General features: G+C 41.7%; 1 protein-coding gene across 18 annotated transcripts in view; it reads right to left on the reverse strand.

Moving 5' to 3' along the window:
• The window catches only part of LOC136657740 (sodium channel protein type 2 subunit alpha-like), a 57779-nt gene that overhangs the window by 21400 nt on the left and 11582 nt on the right, over window positions 1–24797 (reverse strand). For 4 of the 18 annotated variants that reach the window (XM_066634696.1, XM_066634686.1, XM_066634697.1 and 1 more), the window contains exons 8-16: window positions 24524–24665; window positions 22458–22679; window positions 20636–20920; window positions 19250–19570; window positions 15499–15631; window positions 14225–14463; window positions 11527–11700; window positions 8602–8958; window positions 6825–7265 (exon numbers count right to left, since the gene is read on the reverse strand). In XM_066634696.1, coding sequence (XP_066490793.1) covers window positions 6825–7265; window positions 8602–8958; window positions 11527–11700; window positions 14225–14463; window positions 15499–15631; window positions 19250–19570; window positions 20636–20920; window positions 22458–22679; window positions 24524–24665 — 2314 coding nt within the window. Of the gene's footprint in view, window positions 1–6824; window positions 7266–8601; window positions 8959–11526; window positions 11701–14224; window positions 14464–15498; window positions 15632–19216; window positions 19571–19682; window positions 19704–20626; window positions 20921–21769; window positions 21773–22457; window positions 22680–24523; window positions 24666–24797 lie in introns of all 18 variants that reach the window. The other 14 variants (XM_066634692.1, XM_066634689.1, XM_066634690.1 and 11 more) reach the window with 11 other exon arrangements.

Genomic DNA, 24797 nt, shown 5'->3' on the forward strand with positions numbered 1-24797 from the left:
GAAAATCAGAAGTGACTTTTTGGGCCGTCTGAAGGCTTTCTAATGTATTTATTTATTTTTCTGGCCCTCAACACCTTTCTAGATATTTGATGTAGCTCTCTGACCTAAAAGTTTAGAGACCCCTGGAATAAGGGATGGCAACTATGGTGCTGTCACAACAAACATGTTTCCTAGCTTTGTTTATCTACCTCACGAAGTGGCTGTGAGAATCATTCATGTAAGGATTGTGAAGCACTTTACAAACAAGGGATTATATGTCATGCTGAACTGGAAGATACTAATTACATTTATCCTAATAAATTATGTTAAATTTTGCTTTCATCATTCTGGCATGGGCAGCATTTTTGTTACAAAATGCTGTAGCGATGAAAAGGGAAGATCATTCTCAACTGGATTATAGAAAAAAAGATCACCAAAGCAGTCATTATGATAAATTCTGAAATTACATGTCATATAAAATTGCATATTTTTTGGTTAACAAACTATACATAATTTTTTACAGTTATTGTATAGTAAAAAAAAAAAAAAACCCTATATGGGCAAATATCCTTCTACCACTGGAAGTCAAATAAATAACCAAACCATAACAGGCACCATAAGAAAATCAACTGAGGTTGCAACTCTATACATATGGGAGGTGATATCCTATAAACACTTACCAGGGAGTAAGGGTCCCATCCTACCCAACTTTCCAGCACCGGTGCAGCCGCAATGTGACCCTGAGGTAAGGGAACAAATGTTCCCGTACCTTGCGGAGGCCTCTGTGACTGCCTCCCCACCACCAGTGCATGCCCCATAGGCACAGCTGCACCAGCACTGGAAAACTGGATAGGATTTAGCCCTAAGTCTCACTGAACAGAATGTGACTTACTTCTGAGTAGTCCTGTATAGTACTGTGCTGTAAGTCCCATACACAATGGGATAATTCTGAGTAAACTTTTGTAAGAACTGTAGGACTACACTATAAAAGTCATAAAACAGAGTTTCACAGAATGCTTCCACAGGCTAGATATTAAGCACAAATAGTGGGGAAAGAAAAAGAAGTTGCTGTTAATGGGAATGGTTGGCAAAACATGATAATCTTAAGGGGTGATCCAGAAAACTCTTTGCTGACTACCGGCCCAATCCTATCAGGTCTTACGCTGATAGGCCTTGCAATTCACCTGCCATTGCACAAGCCACTCTGAAAGTGGGCAGCTCCCTGCTGATGGTGTAGGAGCCCCGCTCAGCAGTGATGGGCCAACAAACCTCCACTAAAGCAGGCAAGCTGATGGAGGAAGAAGTTCAGGGACGATTGGGGCAGGAATCAGGCTAGGCCAAAGACTGGCCAAGGGGGCAGATCTTGGCTGCTTGGAGCTGGTTAGCAATGCTTGTTAATGAGACACTGAGTTAGTATCAACCGTAGTTAACAGTGATGGTACCAGGGATGATACTTTTCCATGGAGTTAAAGTTGATTTGGGTAGGATGGGGGAAATTGATGCTATAAAGGAGGGACGGGGTTGGGGAGGAACAGAATGGGAACCTGGCCTCTATTTCCTAACAGTGGTTATTAGATAATGTCTGCACCAGCTCAGAGTCGCCTAGTCACTCTTGGCAATGATCCAAGGGAATATGGACTATATCTGAAAATTGATATCTCATTGTCTTGTAAACACTATGTTTGTGATCCATCAAGTGATCAATGCATGCACAGGAAATCAGGTCCTTCCCATTCTCCGTTATACAACGGCCCGGCTATGTTCATGGTCTTTCTTTCTTCCTTCCACAGAAGATACTGGACAATGGATGGCGCCGATTATTGAGACTGTAGACTATTATCAAGTATCACAATGCTGAGCAGCTTATGAATGCAAAAACATCTCATTTAGTTTACATCCCTCTCCCCAATAGAAACATAAGAAATAGAATAGAAGCATAAAATGGAAATAGTTATCATTATGTAATGATGAACACTGAGGCAACAAACGATCACCATAAGTTGCTATGGGTCATATCCTGAGTTTAGACTTGCATGAGTGCAGCACACCGTCCTCCATCACTGAAGTCCCCCTTCCCCCAAGGCTGTTACACATCAGGGGATCTTGGATCAGGGCATGCAAGGTGGCTGCAAGAGGAGAATGTGACCTAGAAGCTGCAAGATGAATTGCTAGAGGAGCATGCCTCTGCTAGCAGTGCCCCCTGCAGTTTCTGGGTACTCCCACTTCCTCTGAACCCCATGCCACTGTTGTGGGCTTTCCAGTTCTCAGCAGTTGCTTTTCAAATGGCTTGAGTTGCTTTTTCCTTGGCTTTGAGCCAAGGAGGATTGTGATTCTGTATGCTGCACAAGTGTAAAATCAGGATGCTATCCTGAATTAAGCTGGTATTAAGGAACTCAAATATAACTTTATGATTAACATCTGAAGGCACAACATTAATAAGCATCACAACACATCAATGATTTTTTTTTTTTTTTCAAAATACAACTAGCTCCTACGAAACTTGAGCACTCTTGTAAATTTATAATCCAAGGTGAAATGTATTCATAGATCATGCAGATCACATACTAAAATGTCATGTAAAAATTATCTAATACAGTGAATGCTGGAGTTTCCTCCCCCATCATGCTTGCACATGACTCAAGTTTACAGATCAGCTTGTATGTGTTTCCACTGGTACAATGGATGAAGGTGGCATATACTGTAGCTGATTAGCATGCAGGCCAGTCAATTTTATTCAACAGTGATCATGAACATATGATTTGCTGAGGTAACCTGTTTAAAAATGGCTGGCACATGTTGCTCTGCCTGGTTACAAAGCACCAGGGCTGCATTCTTGACTGATCCAGCTTCATTTTAGTCCTGCAAAAGGAAGATTGGCAGGAAATGATGTCGAACGCATAAATATATTATTCTAGTCCTGGACATATTGTGGACATGGCTGCAAAATGATTTTCAAGTACATTATTAATGTTAACAACAAACATATTAGGAAAACATAGTATTTGAGTGAGGGGCTTGTATGAACACATACTGAGAGTACTGTGATACGCAGAACAGTCACTGAAATTAGTAATCAGACTTAGGTGTGAGCATGACACAAAACATTATAATAACCATATTATTATTATTATTATTATTATTATTAAGAATACTTATATACTGGTTTTCAACAAGAGTAGTTCACAAAGTGGCTTACTTAGTAAAATAAATGGTTCCCTGTCTCCAAAAGGCTAACAATCTTAACACACATACACACACACGAACCACACAAAAGAGACACTAGCAACAGCCACTGGAAAAGCTGCCATGCTGGGATAAACAAGGACAGTTGCTAAATATAAGTAGACACTAATTTTAAAAGGTGCCTCTTTGTCTAGTCAGCAGGGACATCACACTTGCACTGGCTTTTAAAGGCAGTTAAGTATTATCAATGATATCTGTCTTTCTGAGCTGTTCCCATCTTTAGCTGTAAGTGACAATCTAGCACAGCAGTTTTCAACATGATAGTGCTTGGCCAATGGATTTATAAAGTGTGTGTTAGCGTTCACTAGGCATATAGTTAACATTGCTATAAGGAGGTGAGACACCTATCTCCACAATTATTTAAAAGAAAAAAAAATGCTTAAAACATGGCTCCTGCTGTACTAGCTTGGACTAGTCATTAGATAGCTGGTGAACAATGTTGTGGGAAGGAGAGAAGAGGGAGATGACGGGCAGCCCAATCCTAACTTGTGCTGGAATAGGAAGGCTGGCAGACTTGCCCCGTATCCAGCGTGAGATTGAGGTCCAAAGCAGTGCAGAGTCCCTTACCCTGGGCAAAGCCACAGCAGCCCCAATGGGTGGTATAGATCTGAGGAGCTCAGAGCTGTACCGGGTTGCCTGGGAACAGGGTCAGGATTCAGCACAAATGCTGGATCCTGTCCCCTACACTCTCCCACCATCCGTCCACAGGCCTGCCTGCCACCCACCTTCCCCTGTCCCAAGACACCTCCTCCCCATGCCCCCAACAGACCCCCGCACAGGCTGAGCTTGGCTGGCGCAAACTTACCCAGTTTCATTACCATGGAGGCTGCGTCTGGCTTCTGTGGGCCAGTGCACTTCCTTGCGCTGGACTGGCTGACTCCAGAGAAGACACAAAGGTGCTTCACGGCACATTTGCGACACTCCTGGGCTGGCATAAGGGACCCTGAACCAACCAAGTCTCCATCCAGCTGCATCCAGCTTAAACTGAATGCTCCTTTATTTTGCAGCTGTCTTTTCTGCTTCTCATTTGTCTACTGTAGACTTTGAATACATTTCAACCACTGAATCCTCTTTCTCACCTCTTTAGTAATCTAAAAACTTCACATCAAAACTAAAATAACCCTAGATGCACCGAAATGCTACAGTTACTAAAACTGCAGTTTTGTAATTAGATTTTTTTCATTTATAGCAAGTATAGTTGCAGAAAAAAAGGAAATAGAAGTGTGTTTTCTTATACAGGCTTCTCTGTAATCAGAAATCTATTGAATTAATGGAGATGTAATTATGTTAAACACCCAGGAAAAAAGCCCTTTATTTCATACTCTCCTGGGATATGACATATTTCTGCTTTCCGTAACTCTGAATTCTTTATATTGGCTTGATTCATCCTTTCTCCCATCAGGAAGCAATCATAACATGGCCACACTGTGCAGTTCTGCAAGCAAGAAAGAGCAGAAGCTTGGAGGACTGGATATGGCTTGCAGACCTTGTGTTGCCTACTCTGGCATTAAGAGCCTCACCCGTGAATGAAACAAATACATAGGCTGATCTTATTTACTGGTCAGTTTCAGTACCTTTATTGGCATACAGTTAAAAGATCTTTAAACACTTTCATACAGCTAATAAAAAAAAATGTTTGCTTATAACATAACACACCAACTTGCAATTAACTCCCGAAATTCAGAGACTTCAAAGAAATGGGGGCACGCTTCAGATTAGACGCCACAATTTGCGAGATAAATGTGGCTATCTGGGAAATGGTGTTAGCGTCAGTGGAAGCTAATAAGGCTTGCAATATAGCAGAATCCTTCAAGAAAAAATTGAGATAGGGTTGGAGAGCTGGACATTTCCTCCTGGCCTCATAATGAAGCGGACAATGGAAAAGAAGATGGACTAAAGTTTCTACAGCACGCTGAGAACATGGACAAATTCTCTCATGTAGAGGAGTACCATTGAATCTGCCCCAAAGGACAGCAGATGGAATGGAATTACTACGGGCCATAGAAAAGGCCCTTCTAGTTTTTGGACATTCCAAAGTGTATAAATAGTTGGGAATTTCCCCTACTCTGACCGGTAAATGAAAGTGTAATTATTTACTGGTCTATAAGGATAGTTGCAAGTTATTCATTTGTAACCATTAGGGTTCTCTGAAGAATAAAGCAAGACTCCCTTATTCAGGCCTCAACATTTCTTATAGCCCTATCCTAACCATCTTTACAGCACTGATATAGCCATGCCAATGGGGTGCATACTGAATTTTGCACTGCGGGGGGCAGTCACAGAGGCCCCCTCAAGGTAAGAGAAAATTTGTTCCCTTACCTCTGTACTGCATTGCAGCTACATTGGTGCTGGAACGTTGGTTAGGACTGGGCTGTCAGTTTAGACCTGACTGAGCTATTTCTTAGCATATATCCATCCTATTTAATCCTATTGTCATTTGAGGCGGAAGACTATGGAATGCATAACATTGACTTCCCTAACCTTGGTCAGTTTATACCCCATATATTCTCCAACAACAAGTTGATTGATGGTTGAAAACAATTGGAGAGCTTTGGGTCCTGGAGGCCACCTCGAGGTAAGGAAACATTTGTTCTCTTTCCCTGGAACAAGCTTCTGCTTCCCTGACGGATCCACCTGGACTTCACCAGCTACTTTGCTGGCACAAGTCCCAGCATACACAAGTAGGTGGATCGAGGATGAGAAGGGGAATAGGACATTGGTGTCACCGCTGCCACCGATATCCCCTTTCTCAGCCTTGATCCGCCCCCTGATTCACCAGCAATCACAAGCCACTGGTGGGAGGCCCTAGCTTCTCGCTAGGCAGCCAGGTCATGCTGAATGTCATGTTGTGTTTTGCAACAGCTATAAAAGCACGCTGTGCCACTGGAATGAAAGGTCTGATAGTACAGCAGGTCATTGGTAGTGAGCCCTAAGTGTGCTCAGGAAATCTGATTGTGATGGGCAGTTTTTGTAAGGTTCTTCATTCATCCAGTTATGCACCTTTCCTTTCCATACTCTAAAGACAACGTAAGATTAATATAGCCCTGTTTTCTGGCAAAGGACAATTCTCAGCTGTGCCATTTAATTTTTTTCTTTGAAAAAAAATATTTGCACAGCATTCTGCATAACTTGAAAATGCTGTCTGTGACAAAGCTTGAGAAGTTCTACTTTACAGCTAATGAGATGCTACCATTTCCCTCATTTCTGGCATGTGGTAAACCTTACTCCACACATCTATAGTGCATTACTTCCTAAATTTCCAATCCAAAAGAACAACACACATGCTCACAACTCCGTTGCAGTTTGCTAACTTTTTGATTAACGATACACTCAGTAACATGCAGATACATATACATGTTAACTGTGAATTTATGTCCCAATATCACACCATCTTTTGTTTACAGGGCGAAAAAGTAAGTATACTGTCATTTTCAGTACTCATTCAGACTTGTAAGAAACATTGCCAAAAAGTGGTTAGAGTTTAAAATTATATTTTAAAAATGTTACCATGTATAGATTATGGACACAAATTGAATGCAAACAGAAATGAGTAAAGTGCCCAAGGATTTCATAATACTATGGTGTAAAATAGTCATAATTACCTCTTTACTTGCTTCAATCTCGGATATACTGCTAACTTCCTCTGTGTTCAAATGCTCAAAATCAGACTCTCCCACAGCAATTGGCACTGTCACAGTGAGATGTGGGTTGGTGATGAAGGACAAGGGATCAGTGCTGTCGACATAAATGGTAGTTGTAGTTCTATCTTTGGGGTAATTGATTTCTGCTACAGTATGGTTGGGAACAGACCCACTTTTCCCTTCACTTCGTTCATCAGCTGTATTGATTCCAGGGCCATTCTTACATTTTTGCAAGAGGGTGACTTGAACAAACTCATACAGTTTTTGTTTCACATAATCGATTCCCCTCTGAATTCTTGCTACAGCAATCTGTAGATTGTTGGCCTCAGTCTCTTCTTCTGGAGCTGCAAGGCTGTCTGAACTAAAAGAGCTTAATAATAAGGCCAGAAAGAGGTTTAGTACCTGAAAAAAAACAAAACTTTATTAGGCTTCATTTCTTCAGTCCATCCCTTATAACTACAATTTAGATTCATTTCCAACCTCATGGTTTTGCATTTCGATTTTTAAATAACTTTCTTTAAAAAAATAACATCTAAAGTATGACCTTCTAGTATCAGTAAATGTAAAATCAGTTTCTTTGTATCACTTTTGAGTTGAATGCTATCAGATTTTTGGTTAACAGGATAGGATCAGTTTTGTTTTTACCAAATGCCAATAATTTGCATGATGGGGAACTGAAGAAAGTAACTTACATAATTTGTCATTCTTACTACTGCCATCACAAATGAAACTTTGGGGGAGGGGGGAAAAAGGCAATACGGGAGGATAAACAAACAAAAATCTAGGGGGGAAGAAGAGGAGACTTCTGAGGACGAAACACCACAAGATGGGAAAACTCATACATAGAATAGAAATCAGAACTCTCAAAATGAGAAAGTGTTTTCCACTATCACTGAGGATCGGAGGGGAGTGTGCTGCCCACTGCCAAAATCTTTGTCCATCAAACCCAAAGATGTAGGAAAATAATTAAAGCATATGACATGGGGTACATTAGCTATGGATATTATCAAATTCCTCTCTTGCCAAAATTCACAAGAGAATGCCTGGTTGCACTCCTCTCCACTACCCAGCAGATTGGGTTATATAGCATAAGAAGATGCCTTCAGATTCTGTGCATTCTGCACAGAAAAACACATATTTAAATGCATACTTTGCAACTGCTTGGGTAGGAAATACATTACATTACTTAGGAAAAAAATATATATTCACACATGTAAAGATTTTTATTCCTGTGGTGAAAAAACCGCATCAGAACCACTGTTGGATATCAGCCATCAGTGCAGGCAGAAAGGAAGACTTGCTTCCAGGTACAGAAACGTGTTTCCATTCATAGATCCTCCTTGCAGGGCTGGTGCATACACAATCAAAGCTACAGTCTGATTATGATGAAAAGTTATCTTATTATAAGGTCAGATCAGGAAAGCTGTGGAATTTGATACTCCAGTTGTCATTTTAACAATCCTCTGAACAGCTAGATCAAATGATAATTAAAGTGTAGGCGATCTCTCAGTGATGGCAACTGGGCAATATATTCCTTGAAACCCCCTCAATTTCAATTTTGGAGGGGGTTTCAAGGAATATATTGTCAGTTGTCATGCGATTCTTTGAATGAAATCCCATGACACCTTACTAGTTTGTCCCACTGACTACTGTAGTTGTAGAATATCAGCCAATACATTGAAAAGAAGCTCTTCACTGTTACAAGACAATGGTGGAAAAGACAACTATTGATACATACCACAAGATTTCCGATCACCATGACCAGCATGAACACAATGAGGCACATGGCTTGACCTGCAACTTCCATACAGTCCCACATACTCTGTATCCATTCTCCGCAAAGTACTCGGAACACAATTAAGAAAGAGTGTAAGAAATCTTTCATATGCCAGCGTGGAAGTTCACAGTCTTCTGAAATTTTGCACTTACACTCCTCGTAGTTTTTACCAAAGAGCTGCATGCCAACCACAGCAAAAATGAAGACAATGATGGCTAGCACCAAGGTCAAGTTTCCTAAAGCTCCAACTGAGTTCCCAATGATTTTTATCAGCATATTTAAGGTTGGCCAAGATTTTGCCAGCTTGAAAACTCGAAGCTGCAAACAATAATGAAGAATGGCTGTATATGAGAAGCTAATACAGAGAGCTAGTTAAACACAGCTAGAATCTCACTATAAATCACAAACAAGCCATGAACTCAAGCAATCCCATAGCCCCACATGTGAAACGTCCACTCAGATCATTCACTTATTGACTATTGCTACATAGTTCTGAAAGTGTAGGTTAGATTTCTGTCAGTTGCAGGGAAGGTACAAGTTCATGTCTAACCTCTTAGTTTGATTTTCATGTATGTAGGATTGAATAAATACAGTAACGGTGGCCTTGTGGCCTGTCTTCCATTTGACAGTAGAATCAAATTCATGGTATTAGAGCAAGAGAGCTTCAGGAGGAATTTTTAGGGGGTGCTGGGGGCTAAAGAGGAAAAAAGAGATACTGTAGATACTTGCCTATAGGGTGAGAAATTTCTGCCAATAAATCAAGCATAGATCATCACCTTGCCTTATCTCCAAGGTCACTCAGGGCTTTTCAAGCAACTCTGGAGAAGCTGCTTTTCAAAGCAATGCAGAGAAGCAATGCAGAGGGCTGTTAATCTCCAAAGCAACCCCTGGCAAGCTCCAGCCAAAGTTAACCTTTTCACTGCTCCTGAGACTTCCATTTAAATCAAGTAAGCCTCCTTCTCTTTAGCAGAGCCTGCTGCAGTCTCATTCCATTTTGCAAATGCTAGGCAGAGGTCTGTTTTTTTAAACACCAGAATGTAATCCTTGTTTCCATTTGAAACACAGTTCCAGGTTAGAATTCTGTGCATCATTACTTTAACACCCATGGAAAGCAATGGGTCTATTTCTGAGTAAACTGGGTTGCAACTACGTGCAGCTGCACTTGCTCAAGTCATTCCTTGTTGCTTGTCTCTCCACTATGAATTGAATTGCACCCTTCCAACTTTGTGTCATACGTTGTATATGTAGAGCCTCTGGCTTAACACACCAGGCACTTTAAAGGAGGATTTGATTAATGATTCTCCTGTAGTGGTTCCCAACCTTTTTTTTCCACTTGCATACACTTTGACAGCCCATTTCCATAAATTGTACCCCTCAAATTAGCTAAATGTTTGCAATTTAGGTATAATCCCTTATCTCCTCTATATGAAAACCCACACTTCATGTATTCATCACAGTATTTTCTCTTTTTATCAGTTTGAAGAACAGAAGACTATGCCTTTGCACTGTTTTGCACCAGATGTGTCCTGAGAAATTCTTGGTGATTGATCACTTTCCATACTAGGTTTCAGCATTTTTACTGTGCTGGTTTTCAATCACTGATTCATACATGAATTGATGACCAAAAGCTAGTTATTTATTGGTGGGGCTCTCACAGTCAACTAGCTACATTCCTTCCTGTCTTGCTGGCCCTGCAAGACATTCTGGAGCCCTACCAGGCTTTTTCTGCCATTACTCAACTCTTTTTCAAGTGCCCCTATAGGTCCTGTTGAGTGCCCCTAGGGTTACATGTACTCCAGGTAGGGAACCACTGTTCTACTGGTATATTGCTTACAGTGCACTTACTCTTATAGCATTTACAAAAAGGTTGTGAAGACCAGAATTTCAAAAGTTAAAGAATAAAAATGTATCTTATGATCTTTTACTATATATTTAATAAATGAGAGACTATTCAGTTCTTAGGTAACAGTTACTGGTAGGTTATTTTTCAGGATCTGACTTTGGGTAAAATCAGACAAAACTATAGGCAGACACCCCCCTAAGTTATCCGAGGGTCAAAAAATTCCATGGTTTTTGGCTCAAAACCTGCCCCCGATTTATCTGTGAGATCAACTTATAGGCAAGTATCTGCAGTAATTGAAAATACAAGTGTCCCCCAATATCCGCAGTTCTCCGTGTCCCCCCCCCCAACCCCAGCACCTTTGTTTAGCTTCATTACATTTTCCTGAAGTGATAATATAACTTGTCTGGACAAACACTGAAAGCTTATAGCAAGACAAGCAGGCAAGTACCCTGCAGCCTAGAATGAGACTAAGAGCAAACAAAAAGAAAACATTCACTCTTAGTCTCCCTTCTAGGCTGCAGACTGCTTGCCTATCTTGCTATAAGCTTTCTGCTTATAGCGTTTGTTCAAGCAAAACATGCTATTACTTCAGGGGCATGCAATGAAACTAAACAAGGTGATGGGTATGGGGGCCCGCAGGGGGCGCAGAGATAGTTTCTCCTTATTCTCCTTTCTGGTATCTGTGAGGGGGGATGTATCTCCTGTGGATATTGAGGGATGCCTATAGCCTTTCCCACCTTGTACAAATTTAGTAAACCTGAATTTCACTGGAATGTGTGTTGAACTTTTACTACTCATTTTCACTTTAGGGCTGGATCCTGGAAGCACAGATGGAACCTTTACTAAAAGCCACTGAGTTGTAGACCTTGCAGTAAGGAGGCCCACTACATCTCTGAAGTTTTTTAAACCTAGCCAGAATCTAATGAATTTCAGGAAATCATGGATCTATTCAGCACCAGAAAACTGTTAAATATGCTCCCAGATATCATGAGTTTTCCACTATCCAATAATTAAATCATTAATGGGGTTTGCATCATACCTACCAGTCTGAAGGATCTTAGGACAGACAATCCTTCCACATTTGCAAGTCCCAGTTCCATTAAACTCAGGCTGACAATGATGCTATCAAATATATTCCAGCCTTCTTGGAAATAATAATAGGGATCCAAGGCTATTATCTTGAGGACCATTTCTGCAGTGAAGATCCCAGTGAATACCTAAATGCAGAATGTAATTAGTTAATTGCTGCTTTTTATTATCCTGGCTTCCTCCTCATTTTTCTTTTTGAAAAATCTAACCACATTATTTTTGTTTTGTTGCCTGTAAGTATAAAAAAGAAGCAAGGTATAAAGACAACCTAAAAGTGAGAGTGCTGAAATTTGATCAATGTCCTGTTTCCAGCTGGGCTGAGAAATAGGGTACTGAGCAAGATGTGAAGACAACCAAATTAAAGCAAAGGTGAATTTGCAGCCTGTAGCAAGTAAGAAAGAGAAGACGATGTGATAGTGTTCACTAAGGCGGTCTCAAAGTTTTGACTTCAATTGCTACTCTCTTGCTCTCAGTTAAGCCATTGTATAACCCAACATTGTATAAAAGCGAGTGGGACCAAATGTGTACATTTGTGGACTGGGCAGAAATGGCTTACGACGGGGACCTCTTTTCCTCCTCCAGTCTTTCTGGACTGGACTCCAGTCTTTCTTTTCCTCCTCCAGTCTTTCTGGACACAGGAGTCCTCCCAACCTGCAATATGTCTCATATAAAGGGGTGTTGTCACACACTCCTTAGACAATATACAAAGAAACAGACTGATAAACACATTGAGAGAACACTGACATGAAAAGAAGAAGAGGCCTAAAGTAGGACTTGGCTATCTGGAAGAAGTTCCTATATTTTTATCTGAGAGCTAAGAGAGTTGAAGTTGCCCTCAGTCATCTCTACTAAGCTAAAAGAACTGTAGTTGTGCCTCTCAGTATAAAGAAACTTGGCATGTTTACATACACTTACAAGCATCCCCCCGTATTTGCGGGGGATAAGTTCCCATCCCATCCTTGGATACAGAATCCGTGAATAAAAGCGCACCCTATACTCACTGTGACAAGTACTCCTGTCTCTTCCTCTGCGGCATGTTATAGAATGCTGGAAGAGGAACACGAGAAACAGACACCTGGAATGCCAGAGGAGGAAGATAGCCAGAATGCTAACAGGAAGCATTCTCTTAGCCTCCCTCCTCCAGAGGTTTGGCTGTTTGCTTCTCATGTTCGTCTTTTAACATTCTATAATAGGAAGGAAGAGACAGTTTGTCTTCCTGCAAAGGAAGAGACAGGAGTGTTTGGCACCACAGTAAACGACAGTAGATATGTAATGGGTGTGCAGGGACGGAGGGTGGAAAACCACAGATAAGTGTATCTGCAGACATAGAATCTGTGGATATAGGGGAATGCCTGTATTAGTTATTTATATCACACTTTTCTACAACAGAATTCTATCCAAGGCAGCCAACAACTCAAGCAATATAAACAGAATTTTTTAAATGTAGTTTTGCAAAACTGGTTTCAGGTTTACTGATTCAGCCATTTTCAACTTTTTTCAGCTCACGGCACACTGACAAGGCACTAAAATTGTCAAGGCACACTACCAGGTTTTTTTTACATACATTAAATCACTACATTACAATTAATTTTTAATTAATATAATTAATACAATTTAAATCATTACATGACAAAGAAACTCACAAGAAGCTTGGAGAGGAAAGTATATGTGATTCTGGAAAGGAGGAAAAATGTTGTTATTAAAGTGTTATGCCAGAAAGTGTTGGCGAAGAGAGGTCAGACTGAGCACATAGTGGAGAGATGTGGGGTGAGGGGCAATGAAGAGACATGATTGAAACAGCTACAGGATTCAGCTGGAGTGACATGGGGGAGAGAGGCAAGTGATTCTAGACCTTTGGAAGGTGGGGTCAAGTCAGGGGAGGGACAGTAAGAGAGCTGCTAACTGTGATTATGAGATTTGGGGGGGGAATATGCTTGTAAGAGGGGATGGGGTGGGGAAGAAGGAGTGCCAATTGTCTGCTTGTGTATTTAAGAAAAAAGAGTGTGACTCAGTGCAACTGTCTACTCAGAAGTAAGCCCCATTATAGTCAATGGGGCTTACTCCCAGGTAAGTGTGGATAGGATTGTGGCCCAATGCCCTTACTCTAAAAGGCAAGGCAGGGAAGGTCACTTTGGGGAGTGGCAAGGAAAAGGGTTTTTCCCTTTTAGCCATCCAATTCTTCCGCTGGTAGTCTCAGCAGACTCGCTCGCTTCCTACCTGCTTGCCTGCACCTGGCTCCTCCTTCTCACTCGCTCCGCCCAGATCTCCTCCAGCCTTCTCTGGCTGCCCAATCAGTACGCAGGGCAGGCAACAACTGCCTCAATACCCAAGCCTAGGCATGTCTACTTACAAGTAAGCCGCATAATAGTCAACGGGGCTTCCTCCCAGGTAAATGAGGCTAGGGTTGCAGCCTTCGTCTTGCTCAGGAGCAAGCAACAGCAGGAGGTGCAAAGCAGCTGTGACCAGCCCCTTCACTGGCTGCCTGCTCCGTTTTTTTCTGCTGCCGCATGAGGCTCAAAGCAGCCGCTTCCCCGGCGCGGCTGCTGCCTGTCCCCTCTGGCCCTGCAGCACACCTGAGGCAGCCTCATGGCACACAGCAGTTAAAAACCGCTGTACTACTTAGTAAACAATCTAATATAAAATTTTACTTACTAAGTTTCCGTTTCCTAGAAGTTTCTTGAAGGGTTCATCTATGGGATAATGTTCCATGGCCATAAACACAGTGTTTAGTACAATGCAGATGGTAATAGCAAGATCAACAAATGGGTCCATTACAAGAAAGTGAATTGTTTTCTTCATTTTTATCCAACTATCGCTACAGTTCCATATCAAGTAAGTGTGGGCAAATTGATACCAGCAGGGTGGGCATTTCTGCCTGGATTCTTCAAGTTCTGGAGAGAGGAACAGTGACAGCAACATGAAGATCAAATATTTGTATAATATTTTGCATTAATTAGGAATAAACAATCTAAATAAAATGTGATTCAAAACCTACAAAATTTCTTTATTGCTCTTTGTTGTATACATTATAATAGCTTTATCTGATTAACAAATTCTCCAGTAATTTGTCAATAAAATATCTGAGGTTTTACACTGATATATATATTGTTCTCCATTAAGTATCAGGACATAGGGTATTTATTATATCTTAGTATTTATGGAGGAGTACTTCAAAGAGCCTATTTATGTTTTCTGTAGATTGGCAAATTTCTAAGAGGGAGTTGTGCTGTAAGTGATGTGGGAATACATAAGATGCTTGGATTTTAATAATAGAATTACGGCCTCCTAGAATGAGAGGTATGTCTCTCGGCATTCTACGCCACAAATCAATTGTGCTTCTCCTTTGCAGGCTGTCTGTTAGAGGGGCTACATTGCCCAGTGTGGCAAGGGTGAGTTTGCAAGTGGTGACTGGAGATTTGGCTACCACCACATCACCTTACTGATGCAGAATTTCACTTCTTCCCATCAGAATAATCAGGCCTGAGAGAGGGGTATCCTGTCCTCCTTTCCTGGCTGGGAAGTCCTACACAGGCTTCCTTAGTTCTGCAACCACTCAACAGCGGGTGCAGATCCAAGGAGACCATTGCTGTTGGCTGCATTCTAACTTGGGGTAAGGGAACAAATACTGTGAGGAGACTCCAGTGGTTGCCTCGGAGCCGATAGGATAGAGTGGCAGCCATTTTGGCACCGCTGTTCCTCTGGGCACAGGGCAGATATGATTGGGCTGCCCTACAATCTAGGTCTCCTCTCTACATTCTTCCATTTGGGGGCCTCCCAAGCTTTCCTTCTTCTGTCTATAATGGCCCATTCAGACATACAAGTTATCTTTTTGTAGCTTCTCTTTGGTAAGACTATCACACAAACAAGAGTGCAGTGAACCAAACCTCATGGTTGTTAGTTTTAAAAATACAAATACACACACACACCTTCCATCGTGTTTGTGATTATGCTTGCAATACTCATTGCTCTTTGGCGTATGGTGGGATCTTCTAGCAAATCCATTGATATCTGAAAAGAACTTGAGCGCCTCACCTTGCCATCTCTTTCAGAAGCAGTGCTCTGAGGAGTAGTAAACAGACTCAGTTATCAACGTGAACAATACAAATGTTAAAAGTAACACCACCAACAGGGAAGCATGAAGGAGGTCATGCCACATGCAGCTTAACATTTTTGCATTTTAGCATGCCAATCTTTCCAAAAATCTCTAGCATTCCAGATGCAATGTTACTCACTCCAACAACAAATTCAAACAGGCGTTACCTTAAATAATGGCACATATTTTATGCATGCTACAAAGCACCAACTGAAGTCTTAAAACATTGCTATAGGCTGGTTTGGCCATTAGCTTGCTATTATGGAAGTAAACATTGCTAGAAGCAAGACAGCACCTCAAGAATGTGCCATTCCGTTAACAAAAATGTGTATTAAGCAGGCATTTTTCTAACTGAATAACCCAGTATCTTTCTGCCTCCCCAAAAGTTGTGCTAACATAATGCATATTGGTTAAACATCTGGCTCTTATATAGTATGCTTCCAACATTTATAAGACCATAATGCTGGGCCAAATGTCAGAACCAGCCCTTGGCTACATATCCAAACCTCATTCAACACATTGCTTTAAGGAAGAAGCTATAAGTTGATCAAAGCATGAAGATATCAATCCAAAACTCAGAAGTTTCTGGCTTTATGCTTAGACATCCAGATAGCTTTCACATGGCGGGTTCAGAAATAAAATTTAAAAAAAATCAGGTCATGCAAGAAAAAGTCATCATCTAATTTGACTTCTCAATGTTTAATTCGTGAATGGAATATCAACTGGTTTTTCTGCAGTCTTCTTCAATCCACACAGGATTGCTTTTCTTTATGGGAGTATGTAGTACAATTAATTACCATTTGCTGTTTGCCACATTTTTTAAATAAAATTGACCAGCAATAAAAGTCTGATGTAACTGAGTGTTGATTACCCAGGTAAAACTTATTGGGACAAAATATTTTCTGTTCCTGCAAATACTCCATATAGGTAAGTCCTAATGGTAAGGAGTTATCAAGTTGCATCTATTTATTACAAATTATTGTTCTCAAACTTCAATATAAGAAATACCTCTTCCAGAGTGCAACAGAGCAATTATCACAATGTTAAACATGGGGATCTGAGGGGGAAACAGGGTGGCTGGCCCCTGGGTAAGCAGGAATTTATCAGGTCAGGTCAGGCTATGTTTTCATCACTATGCTGTCTTTTTAAATGGTATACTCTGGGGCTCTGAAGGATGTGCCTATAAGATGGGTATTTTCAAACCTGCTTGTTGCATTCATATATTGTATGTCAAGGTGTGTCTTTGTATCTCTAAACATTCAAAGCTGTTTTATACCAAATTAGATCCTTGGTTCATCTAGTTCAGCAATGTCTACACTAAACAAAACTAGTATTCCATACAAGGTTCTTTCCCAGCTCTGCCTGATGATACCAGGGATTGAACCTGGGACTTTGATAGGCAATGTACCTTCTCTAGCTCCTACTGACCCTTCTTGAAATATCTTATGTGTGGAATAATTAAAAAAATAATAATGTGTACAATTATCCTTAGGCTAGACTGCATTCTTGCATTGCTTGGGAATGTGATAAAGCCACCATGGGATGACCTTTACTTGCTGCAAGTGTGTTTTATTTCCTGAATATATCAATACATTGCAAGATATAAAGTTAAACATGCTGCAGGACGCTTTGGCTTTCAAATGACATTTTAAAAAGTCTTCCGCTGCCACAAAATAAACATTTCCAAGCAAACAACAGTAATATTTAGTTGTTTGGAAAATGCCATTTTTACTACTAGCTAGTGTTGTTATGTTTTAGAACAGTGGTTCTCAAACTGGTGGGTCATGACCCACCAGTTTGTGTAAAGCTTCCCCTATCTCTTTAGGGGCCAGGGGATGTGGGGAAGCAGTGACGTGACCCCCAGGATCATGTCGCTAATGGAGACGTGGGAGGGTGCTTTCACTTACTGTGGGCTTCTGCAAGCAGCAGAAGGTGTGGGGAGCCCCACACAGCCCTCCACAGGGCCTCCCCCTGAGGTTTGGAATGTTCAGAAACAGTGCATGCAAACCATTTCTGGTTTCACATTGCAGCCAGGAGATGGTTTGCGCATGCTGTTTCTGAACATTCAAAGCCTTGGTCTCCCTGCACTTCCTGCAGCTTGCAGAAGCCCACAGTAACTGAAAGCACCCCCTTGTCCCCATTAGTGATGTGATCCTGTGGATTGTGTCACTGCCCTTGCCCCTCCCTCGCAAAGACTTACTTAGGGAGTAATGCTCCCTAAAGGTTTTGAGAACCACTGTTTTAGAACATGTGCAGTATTGATTGTGTGGCTGCCCAAGTGTCAAGGGCATCTACTGGGTAATGTCCACAATATCAGTAAAATAAAGAGATAAATGGCTATTCTCCAGTACCACCTGGCCTCTCTCTTTTTGTTCCCTTTATTAAAATATGTCCCATGACCTGACTCACTCTAGCACCAGAGTGCACCTCCACCCCCCCTCCCCATAAAAACATATGGCTGTGAAAGAGAAACAGAAATCAGAACACTGGTTTTGAGAAGAAGGGGAGATTCATTGCCTCCTTCCTTGACTTTCCCAAAGTCAGCAGTCTTGAGTCAGCAGAGGAACTGGGGACCCCAGTTCCAACAGTGACCCCAGACATAGAAGATGTCTGCACCAGGATGTAGGTCTCTTGTTATCTGGTGTGCTCCCTGGGGCATTTGGTGGGCCACTGTGAGATACAGGAAGCTGGACTAGAGGGGCCTATGGCCTGATCCAGTGGGGCTGTTCTTATGTTCTTAAGAATGCTGCGACCAGACAGGATACTAGCAAGCCAGCAGGACATACCCTTTCACATTCCTGATATGTTCAGGAATGTTGAGGAAAGATAATGGTACTGAGTCTAGTAGGGGAAATAGAAGAAGCTGGAAGAACTAAGGGAGCAGAGAATGCCTAGAGCAGCAATCTCCAACTGGAGACAGCTGTGCACTGAAAACAGCCTCCCTGGTGTGTCTGGAGCTTACTGATTCACTGGGGAGTCTGCTATTGTTATCTCGGATCTCCTCCAATGTTTGTGCTTCCCAGCTGCATCCGCCACGAAATTTAGGAGCAGAGCCCACTGGGGTGACAGAAAGCTGAAGTGGCTGGGTGGCACAAACACTGGAAGAAATCAGAGGTGAACGATAGCAAGCTCCTCCGTGGAAAGGTAAGCCCTGTTCATGTGGGATGGGGTTAACAAGGGCATGGGATCTGGCCCATGGGCCGCAGTTTGGAGTTCCCTGGCCTAGAGGAAAGAGGATGCAGTGAAGGGGAGGAGATGGACAGGAACAAGAAGACTTCAAGAGGGAAGGGCTCTCCTCTTCAAAATACCCTTACTGGACCTGTTAAACTTAACAGGCATCTACTCAGCATAGGGAAAATCTAAGTTTGACCAAATACATAAATATGTGTTTGTAAGTACATATAGCAAAGGCTAGAATGAGAACTTCTATATAGCACAGTTTGAAAATCCAGATAGTTACAACATTAAAGCATTTCCAAGATGCAGAAGCATTCACAGCCTGGATTCCATTCTGTAGACCCACCATGCCTACACTTCTAAAACATCCTTACACTGTCATCGGTAGTTGCTTTATCTATTATCACCTCTGGGAGAAGCTGTCCTGTGGGCGATAGGAGCGCTGGTGGTCCTCCAACCAAGGAAACCACCCCATTGCAGTCCACAACGCTGTGCATTTTTCCATTCGCTGGAAACACTGGGAACATCCTAGATGATCTACTAGCCTGACTGATGTTACTGCTGCGGCGTTCACTGTGTCTGCGTAGAACAAAATAGGAACCGCTACGACTTCCATTGTCTTCCACAGTGCTGTGCTCACTATCAGCATCGGATCCCCCTTCAGTGGTTTGACCTTTGAAGCTGGAAAAACTTGTCCTGCTATTGCGTCTTGGGGAAAACAGCATTGACTAAGGAGATATAAATGCAACTGTTAGATGAGAACTCAAAAACTAATGCTGGTCCAAATTTTTAAAAAAATTCTAGAACACCTTCTCAAAAGATATACTGGTTTTGGCATACCAGCAACATTTTATGTGAATTCTTGAGAAAAATAACTTCAGGAATTCTGTCTACATGATAGTATGTGTTTAATTATGACATCTGAAAAAAATCTTGTTGCCTTCATTCTCGTCTTGAAAATGCTGCATCACCAAATATATTGCTCATTGCCATGTCAACACGTATTTATTAATACAATCATGAAAATGTGCATGCATTGATAACAGTTTTCCTTCTGTATTTCCTCCAGAATTCAGCCAGATGTAATTGTCTTTTGGCATATCAAAAAATAAACACATAACAAATAAGTTGCAGGTATAATAATAAATAATAAATAAGTTGCAGGTATAATAATAAATAATAAATAAGTTGCAGGTATAATAATAAACAAGCTGTAGGTAACTTACTAAGGGAGAAGTAGGTCTCTCCTATGCATGGGAGAAGCAACAAATTTAACTGTCCTCGGTTCCACCCACCACATTTTCCAGCTACGACATTTGTTTCCCCCTGCTAATATTTGGCTGGTTGGCCCTCAAACAAGAAACAGATTCTTTACTGTGCTCTCTGTGGAGTCAACCCCAATAGGATTCTGCACCTGGGCAAAGCTAACTCTGGAAAATCCTTTGGCCAGGAGACTGACATTTGACCCTTCATCTCTGACATTTGACCCTTCATCTCTGTAGACCAGGGCAAGTCCCTCCTGCTCAGTTCTCTTCAAACTGCTGCAGTTGGAAAGGTTTAGTTTCCCCGTATCTAGAATACTAGAAATGTTTAAGGCAAAGCCTGTATGATAACAGTAATCTGTGCACTCTGGACAAAAGAGTAGTAGAACTCAGGCACTTGCTTTCTTCCTTGCGCTCCCTTGCATATAGCATGTAAGGCTATACCAGAGAGCTGAAACTTTCTGACCACACAGTCTATACCCCACCCCTAAGTTAAACATTTACAGCAGCATAAATAGCAACATGATATACCTGATAAGGAGAAACAATTCTATTTTCATATGAGAATTTCCTTCCTTCTGGAGAAAATCGAAAACCCTTCCTCTTGATACTACTATCTGATTCAGATTTTGGAAACATTTTGCCATCCACTTTCTCCTCTGCTACAGATAACTCTCTCTGTCTTCTCTTCTTCTTACGGTTTCTTCTTTCTTTAGCACTTTTGGAGCTCAGTCTTGACAATTCTGAAGAAGTTTCAGAAAGTCTCCCAAGTCTAACTTCATCTCTAGCATACTCAGCTGCTGCAGCAGCTATTGCCTGTTAAACCAAGACATCAGATCTACGTTATTGTGACACTACATTTCTATTATTTTTATTTTTTATTCTTCTTATGAAATGACACATTTATGACGTGCAGGTGGGGCCTCTGTATCCACAGGGATCTGTTCTCAGACCCCCTGCAGAGACCAAAAATCATGGATACACGAATCTGTGGTTTTCAGCTCCTTATGCCCTCTGGAGGAGACAGGAGCTGGACCCTTCAGAGGGTCCAGGTGGGGCCCGAGCTTGGCTTAACATGGGTTTAGGGGACCTGCGCTGAGCCAGATCCATGGATACAGGATCCGTGGATATGGAGGCCCCACCTGTATACATTCAAGCCAGCACTTCTTATTGCAAGAATAATTCACCATAGTTCAAAAAGACTTGTGTCACAATACAGTGGTTTGTCTGAAAGGGGCCACAAGACCCTCTGTTTCTCTAAACCAGTGGTTCTCAAACTTTTAGTGAGATTTACTCCCTAAGTAAATCTGGGGGAGGGGCCAGTGCAGCAATGCAATCTGCAGGATCACATTGCTAAGGGGGGGCGAGGGGGATGCTTTTAGTTACTGTCATTACTGTGTCGCAGTAAGGAAGTGCTTTGCACATGCTTCTGTCTCAACATTCCAAGCATCAGGGTGCCCTGCGGAGGGCTGCGCAGGGCTCCCCACACCTCCTGAAGCCCGCAGCAGCTCTATGTTACTGAGTAAAAAGCACCTCCCCTTGCCTCCCTTAGTGACGTGATCCTGGAGATCGTGTCGCTGCCCTCTCCCCTTCTCCCTCCCCTTAAAGGATAGGGGAACCTTTACACGAACTGGTGGGTCGCGACCCACCAGTTTTGAGAACCACTTGCTTCCTTCCTTGCTCTCCCTTGCATATAGCATTATACCAGAGTGCTCTAAACAGTTTGGAACGCTAGTAGATAAAGTTTACGCAGCATTGCATGCGAGTCTCACTCAAGCCTTACTAAAATGAACCGACTTCTGTGCTGTCGAGCTATTGACACATTCATACATTTAAATATTTTATTGACACAAATATTTTCTTGAAGGCTGCTATACTTGAACTGAGAACTAAATTATTGATATTAACTAAATCAAGAGTTTCATGCATGGACAGTAATTAAGGTTACCAAACAGAAAGTGGGACATAGTGCCTATACCTTTAACCATTGTAGAGAAGAGGGAATTTTGGCAGGTGCTACATTTTAAACCCTTCCATGTTGAGCTGCACTTGTCAAAATTTCTTCTTCTACACAATGGTTAAAAGTATAGGCACTCTGTCCCACTTTCTATCTAGTTATCCTAACAATAATGCACAAGGAGTTCCTATACACGCAAGCTTTCCCAGGATCTTTAAGGGAGAAGCTGATCTGCTACACATCACTTTTTGTGTTGCCTCCAATTAAGTGAATGAGAAAGCCGCAGTGAATAAGAAAAGTCCAAGTGTACACTGGAACTCCTGACCCTGCAGGAATCTCAGGATCAGAAGTTTGTTTCTATAGTCTACTTCCATATGAAAAATGCTGTTCAGACACAATTGATTCAGGTACCTGAGCTTCCTCTTGTTGCCTTTTCAGTTGCTCAAGCATCTGCTGATATTCAGTCTCCTTCCGCTCTGCTTCTTCCATGGTAGCCTGATTCTGTTCTTCATAGGCCATGGCAACCACAGCCAAGATCAAGTTGATCAGGTAGAAAGAGCCCAGGAAAATCACCAGAACAAAAAAGATCATGTAGGCTTTGCCAGCAGCACGAAGTGTCTGAGAAAAACCATAAGCAATAGCTGGTTACCAAATCAGAACATTAAAAGTATAGATATCTGTGAAGTGTGCCAAGCTCACATTCTTAATCCCACATTCTTAATCCATTCCAGTGTTTTCGGTACTGCCCTCCAGTATACTGCCAAACCTCATTTAAGTTATTGTTTTGCTTAAATTTAAAATAAAGTTGCAAAGTGCTTTTCACTGTGCCTTTACTTACGAGCTTCCTTCTTGTAGCTTCTGCCCTTTTTATTATCTCCTGTTCAGTACAACAGCACCATTATCAGTGAAAAGTCTTTCAACTGCACCTTATTTGCTAATTACTGTTGTCCACAAGGTGGTGTTTTAGAGCCCAAACATAAGGGCTCTGACTGCTGGCACTGAGCTCTAGCACTTGGTGTCTAAATGTGCCGTAAAGCACATTTATGGCAACTTTCTTGTAGAGAGCACCAGCACTGGGCCCAGCACCAGACAGAAGCGGCCCGGAACAAGGGAAGAGCTCCAGCAGCAGTAAGCACTTCAGGGGCAGGGAAGGGCAGGAGGAAGAACTGGGCCAGGAGGGGGATGGGACTGGCTGAGCCCTGCTCCACTGGATCCTATTGTCTGTACAAAGCCTGACATAGAGGTTCTCAAGTCTGCACTGGCAGAATAGCTGAGAATCCCCATTGCAGGGCATGGGGCTTTCCACATGGGTAGGTGACAAAAGTCCCTTTCCCCCAAGGAGACATCTGGTGGCCCCAGTCATGCTGTAGGATTCAGTATCAGCCATTTTTGTGCTGCTGCACCTGGTGGCACCACCGAGTATAGGACTGGGCTGTTAATTACAGGATGTACCTCATTATTCACTGATTTGGCATCCACTGATTTGACTCACCACTGATACTGTGGTCCACCTTTAAAAACCCTCTAACAAAGAGAAAAGCGCCAAAATCCCATTTCCTACCTTTGTGCTGTAAACTGCACTGGTTGCACACTTCTCAAGGTTAAAAATAGCATTAAAGATCCACTTCTGGATTTCTTGCTCCTCCACTGTCACCCCAAAATGCATTACTATAGACGCTATACCACATTCAGCGATAATTTCATTCCATTATACTCCATTATTCACCCCATCTAGTGGCTGAATGTGGTATAGCATCTATACCAATACATTCCGGGGTGACAATGGAGGAGCAAGAAACCTGGAAGAGGGTCTTTAAGCTATTTTTATACTGATTTGGTATCCACTGATTTTTTTATCCACTGAGGGTTCTGGTATGAAACTCTAGTGGATGATGAGGCATGACCTATAGTTATTTTGTTCACTTTTTTATCTTCAGTCTTTTTAAAATTGAGAAATAGCACTTACTTTGGATTTGCAAATTTGATTTGCTTTTGTCTTGGATCTACTTTTCTGCTGCATCTATATGTTTTTCAATATTTAATTATATTTTATTTACTTTTCTAAAGGAAACCTACTTCACAGCTGTACCAGAAAACAGATTTGAGGATACAGTTTAATACAAACTATTAAATCCAGCCAAAGATTTTCAACCCTATGTATGTAGTTTAGTCCTTTCTCTTGGGCAAAATAACCTTGGTTCACAATGGTTCTTCACAGAAGGCACTTCTGTTGTGATACAGATTCATTTTTTTAACAGCACTGCTACTTTAATATGGGACAAGAAAGAGATTTTATATTACAAGGGTGATATTAGGTTCTTCCCCTAATTTACTGTGTAATCCTATGCATATTGACTCCGAATTAAATCCCGCTGTACTCAATGGAGCTTACTTCCAGTGTGTACAGGACCACACCCTTAAAGTACCAGTATGTTGTCGTTTCAGTTTGCTTATTTTCTCACCTTTTGGTACAGATCTTCCCAGAAATCCTGAGTCATAAGACGGAAGAGTGACAAGAAGGCCCAGCTGAAGGTATCAAAGCTTGTGTAGCCATAGTCGGGGTTTCTACCAACTTTGACACATGTATATCCTTCTGGACATTGGCTAGAAAGAAAGAGAGTGAGGAAATGACTCTTTTTATACCTACATTGATATAACTGGATGTCTCACGTCAAATATAAGCTTACGGAATTCTTTGGATTACCGCATTGTGAAAAGGTGAAAGAGAAGTGGGTG

This window comes from Tiliqua scincoides, chromosome 1, assembly GCF_035046505.1.
Source record: "Tiliqua scincoides isolate rTilSci1 chromosome 1, rTilSci1.hap2, whole genome shotgun sequence".
Taxonomy (NCBI): domain Eukaryota; kingdom Metazoa; phylum Chordata; class Lepidosauria; order Squamata; family Scincidae; genus Tiliqua; species Tiliqua scincoides.